The sequence below is a fragment of the Phaenicophaeus curvirostris genome, chromosome 21 (genome assembly GCF_032191515.1).
Source record: "Phaenicophaeus curvirostris isolate KB17595 chromosome 21, BPBGC_Pcur_1.0, whole genome shotgun sequence".
Classification (NCBI taxonomy): Eukaryota; Metazoa; Chordata; class Aves; order Cuculiformes; family Cuculidae; genus Phaenicophaeus; species Phaenicophaeus curvirostris.
Window position 1 is genome coordinate 12,114,340 of NC_091412.1, and position 16,451 is coordinate 12,130,790.

At 54.6% G+C, this 16,451-nt stretch overlaps 2 protein-coding genes across 2 annotated transcripts; both read left to right on the forward strand.

The window, feature by feature from the left end:
* Window positions 1-113: 113 nt before the first annotated feature.
* On the forward strand, window positions 114-9,515 carry STYXL1 (serine/threonine/tyrosine interacting like 1). The gene is made up of 8 exons (XM_069874190.1): window positions 114-234; window positions 893-954; window positions 1,426-1,552; window positions 3,005-3,150; window positions 4,639-4,784; window positions 5,847-5,941; window positions 6,930-7,039; window positions 9,172-9,515. The coding sequence occupies exons 1-8, from the start codon at window positions 132-134 to the stop codon at window positions 9,301-9,303; spliced, it is 921 nt and encodes a 306-aa protein (XP_069730291.1). The 5' UTR covers window positions 114-131; the 3' UTR covers window positions 9,304-9,515.
* Window positions 9,516-9,687: 172 nt separating this feature from the next.
* On the forward strand, window positions 9,688-16,112 carry TMEM120A (transmembrane protein 120A). The gene is made up of 12 exons (XM_069874189.1): window positions 9,688-9,791; window positions 10,609-10,727; window positions 11,223-11,339; window positions 11,747-11,806; window positions 12,448-12,543; window positions 12,815-12,904; window positions 13,251-13,316; window positions 13,629-13,690; window positions 13,836-13,928; window positions 14,594-14,658; window positions 15,248-15,316; window positions 15,402-16,112. Exons 1-12 carry the CDS (start codon window positions 9,726-9,728, stop codon window positions 15,513-15,515), a joined length of 1,017 nt encoding a protein of 338 aa, XP_069730290.1. The 5' UTR covers window positions 9,688-9,725; the 3' UTR covers window positions 15,516-16,112.
* The last annotated feature ends 339 nt before the right edge of the window (window positions 16,113-16,451 follow it).

The following is a 16,451-nucleotide window of genomic DNA, read 5'->3' on the forward strand; positions in this document are numbered from 1 at the left end:
GGCTTCCCGCCACACCCGGCACCCGCCAAGCCTCGCGAGATTTCGCGCCGCTCCCGTCCCTCCAAGTCTCGCGCGATCTGGGTGACGTCACCCCTAGCGACCGCCGGCGTCCCTGGCAACCGCGCGGCGGGATGGCGGGTGTGCGGCTCTGCGGGCCGCGCCGCCTCTACAACCTCCTCAACCAGCAGCGGCGGCTCCCGCGGCTGGCGGAGCCCGGCTACCTGTGCCTGCTGGGTGAGCGGCCCGGGCAGCCCGAGGCGGGGCCAGGCTGCCCAGAGCAGGGGTGGCTGCCGCATCCCTGGAGGGGTTCAAGGCCAGGCTGGATGGAGCTTGAAGCCCCTGATCCAGTGGGAGGTGTCCCTGCCCATGGCAGGGGTGGGACTGGATGGGCCTTGAGGTCCCTCCTGACCCAAACCATTCCTTGATTCTATGATTCTACAATGTTGATACCCCCAGAAGATTGTCTGATGTTGCAGTGTTATTAAATGCTTTGCTGAGGGAGCCAGCCCCCTGGGGAACGGAGCTGGGGTGTCTCCGGAGCCCTTGTCCACACCTCTGGGGCAGCACGGAGGCAGAGGTGCTGGGCACAGAGCAGGCCCAGTGAGCAGGTGCCAGGCTACACCTCAGGGCAGAGCAGAACAGAGCATTGGCGCTGTGAGCACTGCGGTAACACACCCGGGTTGGGGCTAAAGCTGCCAGCATCACTCGGTTTTACGTATGGACTCACATCACTATCAGTGTTCATGACATCCGCTTCAGAAAGTCTTAGCTTCTGAGAAACCAAATCTCTTTATCTGGTTGATGTTGGTGCCTGAATTCCCATTGCCTGCTTTAGGAACAGAATTCCATCTTGAAAGCATCAAATAAGCCCACTGTCTTGGTTGTTTTTCAGACACCCGTACTCAGCGTGAATATGACGAGAGCCACATTATTACAGCACGCAGGATCAAACAGGTGGGGGGAGATTACTGTTTGTGTGAACCATCCCTGGATTTAGCAATTAGCAGTAAGCCGAAATTGGCTTAAAACCCACGGTATTTGTTCCAGCCTCCTCCCTGCCCGTTCCAGCCATGTTCCATTTCTGCCACTGGAGGGGTGTATTCTGTCACAGAGCAAAGGTGGATTCGGTAGCCCAAGGGACTGGCGCAGCAGCTGTGCATCAGGAAGGATATTGCACAAGAACGAGCAGATTGTAGCCTTGCCTTGCAAAGGGCAGCACTGGCATCCGTCCTGCTGCGGCCGATGAGGCAATCTGGCGGTGTTTGCGTAATTTCTTGATTCTGACTGGGTCTGTTAGAGTCACATACAGACGTAGCCCCAAACTCAGCATAGCAACAGAACCGTAACTTGCAAGATGTCTGTAGTGTCAATGCCACAAAAGTGTGAAGCTCTGCTCCTGATTAAATTAATCTGTGATTTTGGTAGAGTCCTTCTGGGGATTATCTGATACCGGATTCCGAGGAGCTGAGGTGTGTCAGGTACTGCGTTGTGTACGACTGCAAGACCAGCTCCCTGGATTGCTGTGACTGTGAGGAAGAGGAGAGAGAAAAAGGTACCTGTGACCTACATCAGTCTAGACCTCACTGCTAGATATCTTCCCATTCCTCATTTAATTTTAGGAGCTCTTCCAATGAGAAGAGATGCAAATTTACCCATTTTTATTTGAAAAAATAACATCCACGCTCTGCCTCTGGGTTTTCTCTGTGTCGCACATCATAGTATCATGGAATGGTTTGGGTTGGAAGGGACCTCAAACTCCATCCAGTTCCAACCTTCTGCTGTGGGCAAGGACACCTCCCACTGGATCAGGAACTCAAAGCCTCATCCAGCCTGGCCTTGAACACCCCTGAGGATGGGCAGCCATGACTTCTCTGGGCAATCTGGGCCACTGCCTCCCCACCTTCACAGGGAAACACTTCTTCCCAATATGTTCTTAAGCTTCAAAAATCTAGATGTTATTCCAAGGCTTCCCGGTAGGACTGATCCTCCCAAAGTTCCTCCTTGCATACGAGGAATGGATTCTGTTTTTTTCACATTTCACTGAGTTTTGGCTTTTTCAACGAGGCTTCAGAGGCTGCAAACGCTGATGTGAGTTCCGTATGTTCGCCGAATGACTATTTCCTCCTTTGAGGGTTTCAAAAGACTTCCACATAGTCACATTTAAGAAGACTTGGCTTGAATGGGAGTGTTGACTTGATGGGGTTCATGGAGAAATGTGAGGAGCTGGAAACTTTTCCATGTCATTGCTCAGTCTCCCTTGAACCATGGAAATGTTTGGCTTTCACATATCCTTTGACAAGGATGCTGTGTGCAGAACCACTTCTGTCTGTTTGTTTGGCTCCTGTTCCCTCTATAAAGGAGTTCTAGCAAAGATTTACATAATTTTTTAAAGAAAAAAGTCTGGGCGTGTAAGGGGAATAAACACAGGAAGCACATTCAGAGCGGTGGGTGGTGAGGTATTGGCAAGGGAGGGCGTGAGGAATCAGAAGCGTGTTTCTGTGGTGCTGATCCATCTGTAATGCAGACATAGCTAGAGGTGAGCAGGATGGATCCCTCAGGAGAAGGGGAGGGGGAAGCTGTGTCAAATAATTTGCTTTACTGAGGGGAGTGTTTAAAATACGGGTGAAGAATTTATTCAGCATACCTGCCCCTTTGCCTAAAACAGACTAAAAGAAAGGGTCTCCATAAAAACAAGGTTATTAGGTATAAATTAATACTCCCCTATTGTGGGGACTTATTAAAAGCATTTCCCAAAGAATAATGGGGAGGGGAAAAACCCTTCATCTAGACCTAAAAAAAGAAACTGGGACAAAGGATCAGGACAAAAGGTGAAAAGCAACTTCAACTGCAGCAGCAGTTAGAGAACAAGTCTAGCCTTTAACAAGGCTTTCTGTCAGATAAAATAAAAAGGAGTTCGTGCTGGCATTGGCGAGACAGAGGTAACTTCAGTGCTGATGGAGGCACTCCAAACGCATCCTGGCAAACGACTTTTTGATCTCATTAGATGCTGGGGAAGGAACTGCTGTCCGATATGCCAGAAGCCTCGAGCAGTTCACCCGCCATCCTGTGCTCGTCCTGACGGGAGGATACAAGCGTTTTTCAGCTTGCTATCATTTCCTGAGGACTCAGAAGATCTTGTGGATGCCTCAGGTGAGAAAAGACTAATTTGCAAGTAGAAGACATTAGCATTCATATTCAGCTGATGATAGGTAATGAATTCAAGTTAAGCAGTGTTGTAAACCTGACATCAGAGTAACTTCAAACAAAGGAATTAAATGTAATTGGAGTTATTGTGCTTGCCCTGAGTCTCACCACTAATTCTGTTACAGCCACGCTTTGCTTTCTTCCCTCTTCTATTGAGTGAGAGAAAGATCGTGGAAATTGCTCATGGAAACAACCTGGAAAGGTTTCTCTGATAACCCCGAAACTGGAGAGTACAGATAACTGAACAAACAGTGGCAAACGATGACAAGCCGCAGGTTCCCCTCTCACATGTGGTTATCTGGGATGGTGCAAAGTAAAGGCTTTCTGACGGAAGTACCGTTCCTATCAAGCTCTGTGCTCCATGTCTGCAAAGGTTTCCATCGGGAAGGACCACAGAGCAAGTGCTGCTGCACTGTTTCAACAGGCCCAGAAAGTAAATAGCCACACACTGGAACGCTGTTATCCTAACTGTTTGGTTTTACCTACAAACACTGATCTGTTTAGCTTATAAAAAACAACTTCCCTTTTTTCACATTTAGGACTGGACTTGAAGCAGGGCAGATTCAGAGGGCACTGGGCAGCAGAGAGTATCTCATTGCACCATGTCTTTTGTTCTTGTTGTTCCTATTCACTTCTGGGTCACATTTGCTCAGGGACGTGGTTTTAGTGGCAGATAGGAATGTCTGAACTCGATGATCCAAGAGGTCTTTTCCTACCTGGTGATTCTATGATTCTATGAAACAGCCCATGGCATGGTGCTAACCGTGATGCTACAGAGCAGGAGAGAAAACTAGTTCCTTCTCTGCTGCTTTGTGAAGGGTAGCAAACTGCTGAGCTTCCCCATCCAACTCCATGGATCCAGAGTGCCTCCTGGCCTCTCAATTCAAGCTGTTGTTCTCTGTGGCATTAAATTGTGAGGCTACTGGTTTGTTCTGCTGCAGCATTTGCTGACTGTCGGTGAGGGGTGTAGAAGCACTGTCGGTTACATGTGTATTTTTGTCCTCAGTCTTCCTGCTGCACACACCAGACACAGCTGTGGACTCATGCTGTGCCATTCCCAGGCACCTGCAGCTCCAGAGGTGGCAGATGGTTTTGTTTTGTCTCACGAACAGGAACTGGGGAGGACATCAAATGAACCTGTTGTGCTGCAGTCCCTCCCGACAATGTAAAGAATACATACTGCCTCCTGTTTAGTTAGGATTTGTGTCAAGTAATGCCACAATGACAGCAATGCTGCCAATTATTCTCAGTAAATCTAGCAAAGACTCCAATACAGACAGGCCAGGTGATTGAATGAATTCTTGCTCTAGAATGCGTCATGGGCTGTTGACTAAATGTGTGTTCAGTGCTTCGCATGACTTCGGTTTAAGAGTGTACCAAGCTAATAGGAGCAAATGCGTTCTCTAAATGGAGCCTCTGGTTTCTCTCCGGCAGGAGCTAGACAACTTCCAGCCATACCCTGTGGAAATACTGCCTGCAAAGTTATACATGGGGAATTTCAAGCAGGCCTGTGACCAACAAATTCAGAAAGATCTGAAGATCAAAGCACAAGTCAACATCTCCGAACAGCCTGCAATGCTGTAAGTGAAACAATTCAAGGTTTACCTTCACCAGTGTCTGTGCCTGTGAAAAAAGTGAGGTGGCATGGCAGCAGAGACTGTGGACTTACAAGGAAACCTCTGCTGTTCACTGCAAATTCAAGGGCTACTTCATCTCATTTTACCAGTCTCTGCTCCAGAGTTAGCACAGCAGCAATGCTGTCCTGCAGCCCTTGACCATGGCGTGGGTGGACTGGGTGAGGGGAGGACTGGGAGGCCCTTAGCATTTCAAGTCTATCACACACCACCATCCTCTGGGAAGCACCTACAGCTCTGAGTAGCTCTCAGAGCAAAATCTTACACGTGCATCAGGGTAAAAGCAAAATCATCAACGTTTCACATTGTTGGTCTTCCTTCCAAGCATCTGTCCACGACCACTCAGCTCAGTCAGTGGGCTGTGCTGGATATACCATTTCACACAGGGAAAAGCGAGTGGCATTCCTCCCGGTGGTAACAAAAACCAAAGAAGTAACAAATCCTGTTACCTACCCCAGCGTCTGCCTACCAGCAGACTCTTCTCAGGCCTTTGGCTCCATAGGAAAACACTGAAACATCTCCACACCATAGGGAATCTTGCAATGCCCTCTGCATGAGGTGCTTCCATGTTGCAGACATTCCTAAACGATGTTTTGCGCCACTCGTTTTCTGAGTTGAGTTGTCCAAGCCCATGGAAGGAGGAGAACGCTGTCACAGAAAGCCAAATGAGGTGAACTGGGGTGTGTGTTCACATTCTGCCAACAAGTGTGCCATGAAGCACTCCTGCTTGCAGTTCATGTTTTCATTTAGCTCCCAGATAAAGGAAGCTGTAGGTTGTTAAGACATCAATGCCAATACCATGTGGAATGGAAGATCAGTAATTAAACTGGTTCTCTATTACAAGCATCTTGGTGTCTTACCATAACAAATCCCTTATCATAATGTTAATGATGATGATGAAAAACTCACATGTGTAACAGCAAACAAAATTATCAGCTTGCCTCCAGCAAACATGTTTTTTCAAAGCTGCTCCTCTGGTCTGTGTCATACCATGTGCTCTTCTTCCAGTTTTACAGAAAAAGGCAAACTCCTCCATGTATCTGTCCCAGATTCACTTGAAGCAGACCTTTTTTCTTCCTTTGCCACGATTTGTGATTTCATAGGTGAGTTGTTCCTGGTCTGGAATTCCTGAGACCTTGCTCGCTCTAGGGCAGTAGGTGGGAGTGACTGCAATGCACTCAAACAGGAAGCTCAAACAGGAGGGTCGTAATCTTTCAGGATCAGTATACTCCCAAGCAAGCCCACACCCCAATGGATACCAGACTAACTAACTAACTGACTGCCTTACTAACTATCCTGATGGACAGGGAGGAGATTTTACAGGGCAGCTGACTCTGATGTTCCTACTGCCTTTAAAGAAACACCCAACTCTGAGAATAGTGAGTTTTCCACTCAGTCTGAGAAGGCTTTGCTCTAGGATGTCTATCAGGGCTTCATAGGATTCCCTGCTATTCCTTTCTTCTTCAGTATGACCCTCTGACTCTTACCAGCACAAATCTTCAACCAGCAGAGCTTTATTCAATTGAGAATGTGACGCGCACTGGAGAAGTTACCACATGATGCTGCCGATTGTTGTGATCTTCAGTGCAGATGTGCCGTAGAGCTAAGAGAGGCTCTCAGGTTGGATGGTGTAAACCTGTCCTCAGCTGCCTACATCAGAGAGGGCAAGAAGAACCCCCCTCTGCAGCTCAGTGCCTGCAGCAGCACAGCAAACACAGCTCCTGCAGCTCCATCCTGCAGTGGCATCCAGCTGCGTCTTGATCTTTTATCACACTTAGTAGCTGATGCAATGCTGACCAACAGGTCATGGAAGGCACTTTTCTTCAGGTATCTGATGCAAAGGTGACACTGATGTGTAATGAGGCTTTGACTGGTCATTGTTGTTTGGTTCTGGTCTTCAAAGCCACGTTTTAACTCAGTGAGTTTTTAAGAAAGGCAAATGTTTATAGGAATGGGAGCTGGCAATGCCCATCTGCTGCTGTCAGGGTTCATGAGGGTTCCCATCGCTCAGGCCGCTGGCCTGTCAGCTGCCACTGAATTAGAGCTTGATTTCCCAGATTGCTAATTTGTGACTGGCGTTTCTTTCCTCAGACGCTCAGCTGGATAGTGGAGCGGTGCTGGTGTTCTCCAGCCTGGGGATAAGCCGGAGCAGCACAGCGACCATGGCCTATCTTATGCATTCCTGTCAGTTTTCCCTGAAGGTACAGCACTGTCAGATCTCCTGCAGACTCTGCCTGAATCTGCAGTTTATTTCTGTTTCTGTAGTAATGAGAAAGGCATTAGCTGTGCTTCCCTGCACACTGCCCTCCTGATAATGTAACATATTCAGTTATAGCAGACTGTGTCTTTGTACCATGAAGGAGGTGCCTCAGGTGCGACTTTAGATCTGTGACTCCTTACACCAGCACTTCTGACATTCTTGCATTTCCTTACTCAACCACAGGGCTGTAAAATAAAGCTGCGTTTACAGAACTTGGTATTTCTGCTCCCTTAGATCAGAAAAAGAGAGTATCTGGAAGCTACTTAATACTACAGGGTTACTGGGAAATTCAGCACCTAGTGTTCGCAGGGCTGTGATTCACCACTGGGCTCAACAGCACTGGCTTCTTCCAAACCCCTTCTGTTTCTCCAGAAGCAATCCTGTCCCACAGGTGGTACTGTAGGCAGATCTGGAATGGGATAACACTAGCACTGGGGAGGATGTACAGGCTAAATGGCCAGAACACGCTGTTCCAGAGGTCTAAATGATGTAAGAAAAATAACAAGTGACATCAGAGAATGACCCATGTGATGACAGAGAATGTCCAACAGCCTGACAGCCTCTTCTGAGGTGCCTGGCCCTTGGCTTCTTTGCATCTCATGGTGCCTGCTTAGCATGGAGTAGGCTGGTTCCCAGCGTCTCTTTAAAATCTTATCCTTGTTTGGAAAGTGTTTCTTCCTCTAGGAGCTTGAAAGGATTGATCCAGGCTCCACTGGAACTGGGCCTGTATCTAATCATTTAATTGATTTTGTGCAAACACTTGTAACCTAAAAGGAAATCTCTGACCATCACTACGTGCCAGCAGGTAATTTCAGGTGGAGCGAGCCAGCGGAGCTGCAGGCGCTGCTTCATCTCTGCTACTCATGCTGAGTGGGATTGCTCTGGCACACTGATAACCATGCCCTTGCACACTAAATTGCTGGAGGTGCTTGCAACAGCAGTGCAAAAGTCAAAGGCTGATCCTTGCAGTTTCTCTCAGTCAGTATCAGTAGGTCGGTCTCAGCATTTTCTGAAGTGACCAAGAAAGGAAGAAGGAAAGGTTGGCAGGGCGGTGGCACTTGCCCTCTGTTTGCTTTCCTGGGGGACTGCTCTGGCAGACAAGCTTGTTTCTTGCGGACAACAGCAGCGCAACAGATTCCTGTGTGATCCTTCACCCAGTGTAGGCAAAGATGTGGGCATTGCAAAAGAAAGGCAGATCCGGGGTGACATGACCCCCCTTATTCTATGAGTAGTAGATATGTGAGTAGATCTGTTGAGCTCAGGGGAGATACAGACATCCACACGGCAAACCCAGGGGAGTAAATACTGGAAGATTGGGCTCGGAGCCTGTGGAATCACTGGGATTAGGAAAGCAAACCAATGGAGCACTTTCTGCTAACCTTTGGTCTCATTACACTTAAGCAACCCTCGGAGCGCAGGGGGCAGTCTGTTGTAAAAGCAGGGAGAAGAGCACTGCTGGAAACCCCAGGAGTAAAGTACAGTAACACTGATGGATCCACCCTGTGTGTAGCAGAGTTCCTTGCTGATTAGTTGCAACTAACAAATAATTAAGCTGGCTGTAATTAATGCAGTGGGATAACTAGAGTGTCATAACTGCTCTGCCACATCAGGTCACACCAATACAGAAACACGATAACCTTTGCTGCTTATCTGTGAACAGCTGGTATTTCACTGCCTTGATTATCATCCAGGGAAGAAGCAGCTTTTTAGTGCACGACACCTATGGTCGCTTTTCTCTGTTGGTGTGAAATAACATAAGCCAGGCAGTGAGAGCAGCCCGAGCTGTCCCCGTGTCCAAGGAGCAGAGCAGGAAGGTGAGAGGCTGCTCTGAAGTTCACGCTTGCATCCAGCCTGGCCCAGCTTTGGCAGCGGAGTCTGAGCTGCAGGTTCATGGAATGGTTGGACTTGATGATCCGGTGGGTCTCTTCCAACCTGGTTATTCTATGATTCTATGATTCTTACTGTCCAACGCGGGGAGCAGATACAAAGATGCGTGTTCCATAGCTGCTTTGTATGGATATGCCAGATTCAGTTTGAATTCCCAACACTTCTTTGCTTTCCTTCTCTTTACAGAGAGCTTGGGACTACGTTCTGGAATGCAAAACCAACATGAGACCACACCGGGGCTTTGTGGAGCAGCTCTCAGCCTGGGAGACCCTAATCCTAGGAGCCGTAATCACCGACATCTCTGAACCTAATTACTGATGGCTGGTGCAGAGAGCACCCAGCAGGGAGAGGTGCATCCCTCTGCGAGCCTCTCTTTCAGCAGAAAGCTCCTGGAACTCGGAAAACAGATCTTGATGTGCTGGAAAGCCTTTCCTCTTCAGCTCCGTGTTATCTGGGGACAGGATCCAGAGCCATGAGGGGCCCTCAGCTGTGATTCCATGATTCCAACCCCGTTATCCCAGGGCCCAACGCTGGATGGGGGCGGGGGGTCTCGGGGAGGGGGCGGGGCCTGTACGGGCCCGTACGGGCCCGTACAGGCCCCGCCCCCTCCCCGAGACCACGCCCCATTTCCGCTTAGGCCACGCCCATTTCCGCTTAGGCCACGCCCCCCATTTCTCCTTAGGTCACGCCCCCTTTCCCTTAGGCCACGCCCCCCGGAAGCGCGCGCGCTCGCGGCCGCCATGGCGGCTCTGGGCGAGTGCTTGAAGGAGTGGGGCGAGCTGCAGGACGGCTACCAGCGCATCCAGGTACGGGCCCCGGTCCTCTGCCGCGGGGTGGGGGTGGGGGGGGAGCTATCGGGGCTCGGTTACCGAAGGGGCAGCTCGAGATCGTGGGGATAAAACGTTAGGTTTAAAGCCGGGAGGTGCCTACCGAGGGGTCCAGCCCCAGGCTTGGTGGGGCTGGAGGCCCCTGAGGGAAGGGAGGCTGGTTTCCAGCTGACCCGCACGAGGAGCGGCCTTGAGCCAGCCCTGCGTGCTCCTTCCTTTCTAAATAGAGCGGGGAATGGCATCCAGCCTTGCCCAGGTGCGGCTGCCTTACCCGACACAGGGACCTGGGCCTCGCCCGCTGCCCTTGCTCGCAGCAGGACTCCCTCCAGCTTCCCCGGAGCTCGGGATGGAGCCCCAGAGCGCAGAGCGAGCCACTCGTCCCGTCCCAGCAGCTCCCTGGCGGCTGCAGCCCTTGCCCCAGCAGCAGTTTCCCGAGCGTTTCCCATCCCTGCGCTGCAGTCGATGGTTTCTCAGCCGTGGGAGCATCCTCAGAGGGAGATGGTGCTGCCAGCTGGACTTTCACGCTTCCCCGTGCGAGGGCACAACCAGGCTGAGCCCACACAGACCTCCCTTGGGATGGGGGTGGACATCCCAGTGGCTGCTTCTGCCTCTGCGGGAACCGGGACGGCTGCAGGCTATCCCCAGACACACCTGGCCTTCTGCCTGTGTTTTCCACACCCCTGTGCAGGTGAAGCTGGAGACCATTCTAGCAGCTGCATCGACAGATGCGCCCGTGCGGCTCCTGGGCCAGGGCCGGCTGGGCGGCCTGTGACACACACTGCTCTCTCCTTCCCAGGATAATCACAAGCTGTACAAGCAGAAACTCGAGGAGCTGACCAAGCTCCAGGATGGGATCTCCAGCTCCATCGCACGGCAGAAGAAGCAGCTGAAGGAGCTGTCCTTGTCCCTCAAAAAGTGAGTTGGTGTCCTGCGACAGCACAGGGTGAGAGAGGAGAGCACGAATGGGGCCGTAGAGCTCATCTCCCAGCTCTGCCTTCAATGCAAATGTTACCAAGGCCTCATGGCAGCAAAGTGCTGCGGAGGGCTGGGCTCACCCACCTCACCTTCCTTCTCCTCTCCTTGATTTGAGCTTATTTGCAGTTCAGAGCCTGCAAGGAATTTGCAGGCAGCTTGAGCTGCCCTGCTCCCGCACAAAGCTCTCCGTCCTTCCCGGAGGGCGAGGAGACCCCTCTGGCCTCCCCTCACTCTCATTCCTGCTTTCTTTCTCGAGCAACATCCCAGCCAGATGCAGAGGAGCTCACCCTGCAGATGGAGTCATGGACTTGCTTCCAGCTCATCCTCCCTGTCCTTGTGGTGTCCTTGTCTGAGATGGTCACGTTTGGAGTGCCAGCACGTGCCGGTTGTGTTCCAGAAGCTGTCCTGATGCCAGGATCTCTGTTTCCTCCCCAGATGCAAAGCCCATGCGAGTCCCGAACAGGAATCGTTCATCAAAGAAACCCAGAGCCTGATAAAAGAGAGGCAGAATGTTTTCTTTGAGATGGAGGCCTACCTGCCAAAGAAGAATGGGTAAGCAGCCCCTTGTTGCTGGGTGAAACACCGACTCCTCCCTCTCCTCCCTTCAAAGCACAAACCCGCTGTCCCCCACTCCCCGCCCTGCCCCGTCGGGCTCTGGGGGACGCGGAGCCCCTCCAGCGCTGCCCCTGTCCCCCTTTGCTCCCCGGCCTGCGTGGGGCCTTCGCCTGCCCTGGGGCTGTGGCTGCGTGCAGGGGGAGACCTGGCGAGGGGGGAGCCTGTTCCCGTGCCCTTGGGAGGAGACGCCAGAGCACTTGTGCCAGTCACGCTGCCTGGCAGCTCCGAGTGGAAAACAGCTGGGGGCTCGTTCCCAGCCTGCGGTGCCAGGGGAGGGGAAGGTTGGCCTCACCCCCGTGGCGGCACTGCCAGCTCCCGTCCTAACGGCTCTGCTCTCTCCCCAGGTTGTATCTGAGTCTGGTGCTCGGGAATGTGAATGTCACGCTGCTCAGCAAGCAGGCCAAGTACGGCCCTCACGTTGCTACAGCCGCGCACCTCGCCTGGCATGGGATCCCCTTGGCCCCAGGACACAGCAGCTCCTCCCGGGCTGCGCTGCCACACGTGCAGACACGTGGCTGCTTGGCCCGCCTGGAGCAGATTCCCTTCCTTTCCTGGAATCAGCCGAGTCCTCAGCTCCCCCTTTTGCTCCTGCCTGCGGGACCATTACCCTGGCAAGCTGAACAGGCTCCTGGCCCAAAGCTGTGTGGGGTTTCCTCTGCGTCAGGGACTCGTGGGGGAGGCAGGGTCAGGCCTGTGCAGCCACGGGCGAGCCCCCTCCCCGTCCCCTGGGACAATGCAGACGGCCTGGCTTGGCCTGCGAGAGCTGGGATGCCAAGCCAGAGGTGCCCAGCCAGCATGTCCCCTCTCTCCATTCCCCAGGCCTCATCTTGAAGAGCAGAGCCACCTGCTGGGCTGGCGTGGTTGGGGGTGACTTGGAGTTGTCTCACCTGTGTGAAAGCAGCCAGGTGTGCTCTTAGGCCATGGCTTGTTCTTGAGCGTCCCGCAGGGTCCCAACAGAGCATAGTTTTGTCCAGCCAGGTGGGATGGGAGGGCAGAGACTTCCGCCAGCCACCCTGCTCCAAACCTGTCCTTGTCTTTGCTGCAGGTTTGCGTATAAAGATGAGTATGAGAAGTTCAAGCTCTACCTCACCATCATCTTGCTCATCGTGTCCTTCTCCTGTCGGTTCCTCCTCAACTCCAGGTGAGTCTGGCTTGGATGCCGAGCAGAGATCTCCTCTTAGGGCCCCTGCGTCCTCCTGTCCCATCCTGAAAGGTCCAGAGCTGAACAGGAGATGCTGATAAAGGCTGTGGCCGCTGCCCTGCATGGGGAGTGGTTTTGGTGGCTGCTGCAGCCTTGCCGTGGCCGTGGTGGGTGGTAGAGAAGCGGGGGGTAGGCATCATCCTGCAGCGATGGCTGCGTTGGTGCCCGTGTCCCTGCTGCTGCCTTTACACCCGGCTGTGTTTGACACCAGGGTGACAGATGCCGTCTTTAACTTCCTCCTGGTGTGGTACTACTGCACCCTCACCATCCGAGAGAGCATCTTGATCAACAACGGATCCAAGTGAGTTGTGTGGGGAGGGGTGTGTGCAGTGAACTCATCCTTCTCTGCACGGCAGGGGAGTTGGTGCAGCTTCGTGCTCCCCAGGGGAGCAGCTCCCTCCTACTCAGGGTGTGTGGCTGGGGATGAGCTGGGGGGCAGTGGGAACTCCCCATGCGGAGGTGGGAGGGAAGGTGGAGCAGTGGTTAGAAGGGCCCCAGCCCTGGGTCCTGCTCCACGCGCAGCCGTGTCGTAACCAGCCCTGCTCCTTGCTTTGCCATGGGAGCTGGTGGGTGGCTGTGTTGGGTGGGTGCTGCTCTCCTGCTCTGTGTCAAGACCTGACAATCCCTGCTCTGCGTCTGCCTTCCAGAATCAAAGGCTGGTGGGTTTTCCATCACTATGTCTCCACCTTCCTCTCAGGTGTCATGCTGACGTGGTGAGTCTGCATCCCCTTGGCTCTTGGTTAGAGACCCCAGCCAGCTCCAAGGGGCCCTCCCTGCCCTCACCCATGGCCTCACCTCACTCCCTAACAGTCAGTGCTACGCGTCTCTCTCCTGGCCCAAGCACCCCAAACAAAAGCAGCAGGCAGTGTCCCTGGGGTGGGCAGCGCCGTCCCCTGCGTTACAGGCCTGGGGAGGGCTCCAGTCCCTGCTGTGGTGGGAGCAGGGACGAGACAGCCGTGGGGCCAGCAGGGCTGGCTGCATCCCCTCATGGCCCCGTGCCCCCAGCCAGCATCGTCTCTCCGCAGGCCAGACGGGCTCATGTACCAGATGTTCAGGAACCAATTCCTCTCCTTCTCCATGTACCAGAGTAAGCGCTGCCGCACGTGCCGGGGCAGGGGCTGGGGTGCTGAGCGTGCCTGCCTGGCTCTGCTGCGCCTGGAGAGCCGGCTGTAGCTGCTCACGGCTCTGCTCACCTGGTATTTTCCTCAGCCTCTTTCCACCCCTCCTTGCAGGCTTTGTGCAGTTTCTGCAGTACCACTATCAGAGCGGCTGCCTGTACCGGCTCCGAGCGCTGGGCGAGAGACACAACATGGATCTGACCGTGGGTAAGTCTGACTCCTCCCTCTCTGGTCATCCCAGTCGAGCTGGACGTGCTGTGGCCTCTGCTGTGGGGCCCGTCCCTGCTTGCAGCCTCCTCCCAGCACCAGACCAGTGCTCAGCGAGCTGGTGCCTCTGTTCAGGGTGGTGGGTTCAAGGTTGGCTTGACTGCAGTTTATCTGTGGCAGAAAGGGTAAAAGCTACAAATGAAGCCAAAGCTCTGAGATCTCCCACAGGGTCGCAGCATCCCCTAGGCTGGATGCCCCCATCCTCCTGCTCCTCTGGGGCCACCAGCCCTTGGTAGCTCCCTCGGGGTGCAAAGTAGCAACAGATGTGGCTCCCAGCACCCAAGCTTTCCCCAGGAAGCTCCTTCAGCTGTGAAACATCCCCCCAGCACCCCACGTCCTTGTGGGCTGCCACCTCCCCAGCCTCTGCCACACCGAGCACTCGCAAGGGCAGCTCCTCGGGAGGCCACGTTAGCTTCGCACGGGCCGTCCCTGCCCTGGTCCTCCCTGCGAGTGCAGGCGCCCGCGGCCAAGCAGCCTCAGCCTGGCAGGACCCTCTCAGCCAGGCACGGGGTGGCCACTGGATCTCCATGGCCTCGGGGCCGGGATCCATCCTCCCCGCTGCAGCCGCGTCCCCAGGTCCCTGTGCAAACCTTCATCCTTTGCAGAGGGCTTCCAGTCCTGGATGTGGAGAGGCCTCACGTTCCTGCTTCCCTTCCTCTTCTTTGGGCAGGTGAGTGCGTGCGGATCGGATCAGCGTGGGGGCTCCAGGAGGCCAGGGCACAGGCGGGAGCGCATCATGCCGTATTCCAGCAGCGCTTGGCACCCTGGGCATCGCGCAGGTCCCTGCAGCTGCACGATACGGATGCCAGGGGCAGGGAAATGCTTTGAGCAGTGCTGAACCTTTTCTGCTCCTCCAAACCAGCCACCACCTCCCTGGCTCAGCGTGGTGGGAGGACCTGGGGTTGCTGGTAGCTCTGCCAGGTGCCCCGGGGAGGTGCAGAGTGCAGTGAAGTGCTGGCTTCAAGCACCCTTCCAAACCCCTTCTGAGCTGCAGCTCCAAGCTGCTGCTAAGGTTCAGTTCCTCCTTGGTCCGAGCATTTAGGCTGGTGGCCAAAAGCTGCTCTGAGGCCTCCTGGTGGCTGTTGGGCTCCAGGCGGTGGAACATCCCCCTGGAGCTCCTCTGGCCCTGCGCCTCGCTGGGGTTTTGCCACAAGCTGGGGCAGGGCTGGCCTCACGTGAGGTTTGTGAGGAGCTGGAGAAACAGCACAGCTTGGAACCTTTGAAAGCAGGAGCTCCCCTAAACCTCCTCTTTTCCATAGTTCTGGCAGCTCTACAACGCCGTCACCCTCTTCCGCATGATCCAGCACCCTGAGTGCAAGGAGTGGCAGGTAAGGGGGTCCCAGGTGGCTGCCCCGGGGCAGAGGAGGCCCAGGCAGGGCCCTCCTGCTGACTCGCCCCCTGTGGCTCCCGCAGGTCCTCATGTGCGGCCTCCCCTTCTTCATCCTCTTCCTGGGGAACTTCTTCACCACCCTCCGTGTCGTCCACCAGAAGTTTCAGAACAAGAAGACAGACACGAAGCGGAATTGAAGGGGCGCAGCATGGGGGCCAGGACAGTTTCTCCCCACTGGCTCCATCCCCTCGATGCCATCCGGACTCTGGCGTCTCACCTCGTTCCTTGGAAGCCTGGGTGTGGGACAGCTCAGGGCCTGCTCAGAATGAGCCAGGTGCTGGATCCATGCTCAAGTCACTCACCTGGAGTCCAGAGGGCCCCGCGGCTCCCGTCCCGCCAGCCTCCCTGCCCCGGTGAGCCTGGTGCCTGGGACAGCTGCTCCCCATCCCTCTGCCCTCACCGTGTTCCCTGGACAGTTCTGGGCAGAGCCCGGATTCCCACCGTGCTGCTGGCTGCCTCTGCGCAGCTCCTGGGGTGCTCTGGGCCCACCTTCTCTCCACATTTCCCGGGTGGTTGGGGTAAAGGGGCCCTCGCACCTCAACAGCAGAGCAATCGCTGCCCCGGCCGCATCGTGCTGAGGGGACGGAGCTGTGGCCCGGGGGGCATGGCAGCAGCACAGCCGGTACCTGGCTCTGCCGGAGCTGTGCAAGCAGCGCCCGGGCCTGGCGTCTGGAGCAGGGGAACATGACAATAAAGGGAAGGAGCTGCCTTGGGTCTCCTGGGCAGCCTCAGAACAGCTCTGTGCTCTGGCTCACCTGCTGGGGGCAGGGGAGGGGGGAGAAGCCCCAGGATGCAGTGGGGCCAGGACGCTGCGAGCTGCTCCCCAGGCTGAGGGCAGCTTTGGCTGCCCGGGGGCGCAGCGGGACCTCGCGGGGAAGGGAATCCTGAGGCTGCTGTTAGAAATGCTGAAGTGTTGGGAAGCAAAGTGCGCTCCTCAGCCCCGAGCCACTCCCACTGCCACCCCCTGCCCTGCCAGGGCTCAGCTCCAGCAGCCGTCCTTTCTCCTGCCTCTTCCCACGTGGAGGGAGGGCAGGAAGCACACAACAGAAAGTGGTTTTATTCCAAGGGCAAAT

What these genes read in the sequence shown, in the direction of transcription:
- STYXL1 (XM_069874190.1), top strand. Translation starts at nt 132, where the DNA reads ATGGCGGGTGTGCGGCTCTGCGGGCCGCGCCGCCTCTACAACCTCCTC. An exon ending in CGGCTACCTGTGCCTGCTGG is followed by an intron (nt 235 to 892) that starts GTGAGCGGCCCG and finishes GTTGTTTTTCAG; the next exon opens with ACACCCGTACTCAGCGTGAA. An exon ending in GGAAGAGGAGAGAGAAAAAG is followed by an intron (nt 1,553 to 3,004) that starts GTACCTGTGACC and finishes TGATCTCATTAG; the next exon opens with ATGCTGGGGAAGGAACTGCT.
- TMEM120A (XM_069874189.1), top strand. Translation starts at nt 9,726, where the DNA reads ATGGCGGCTCTGGGCGAGTGCTTGAAGGAGTGGGGCGAGCTGCAGGAC. An exon ending in ACGGCTACCAGCGCATCCAG is followed by an intron (nt 9,792 to 10,608) that starts GTACGGGCCCCG and finishes TCTCCTTCCCAG; the next exon opens with GATAATCACAAGCTGTACAA. An exon ending in CTGTCCTTGTCCCTCAAAAA is followed by an intron (nt 10,728 to 11,222) that starts GTGAGTTGGTGT and finishes TTTCCTCCCCAG; the next exon opens with ATGCAAAGCCCATGCGAGTC.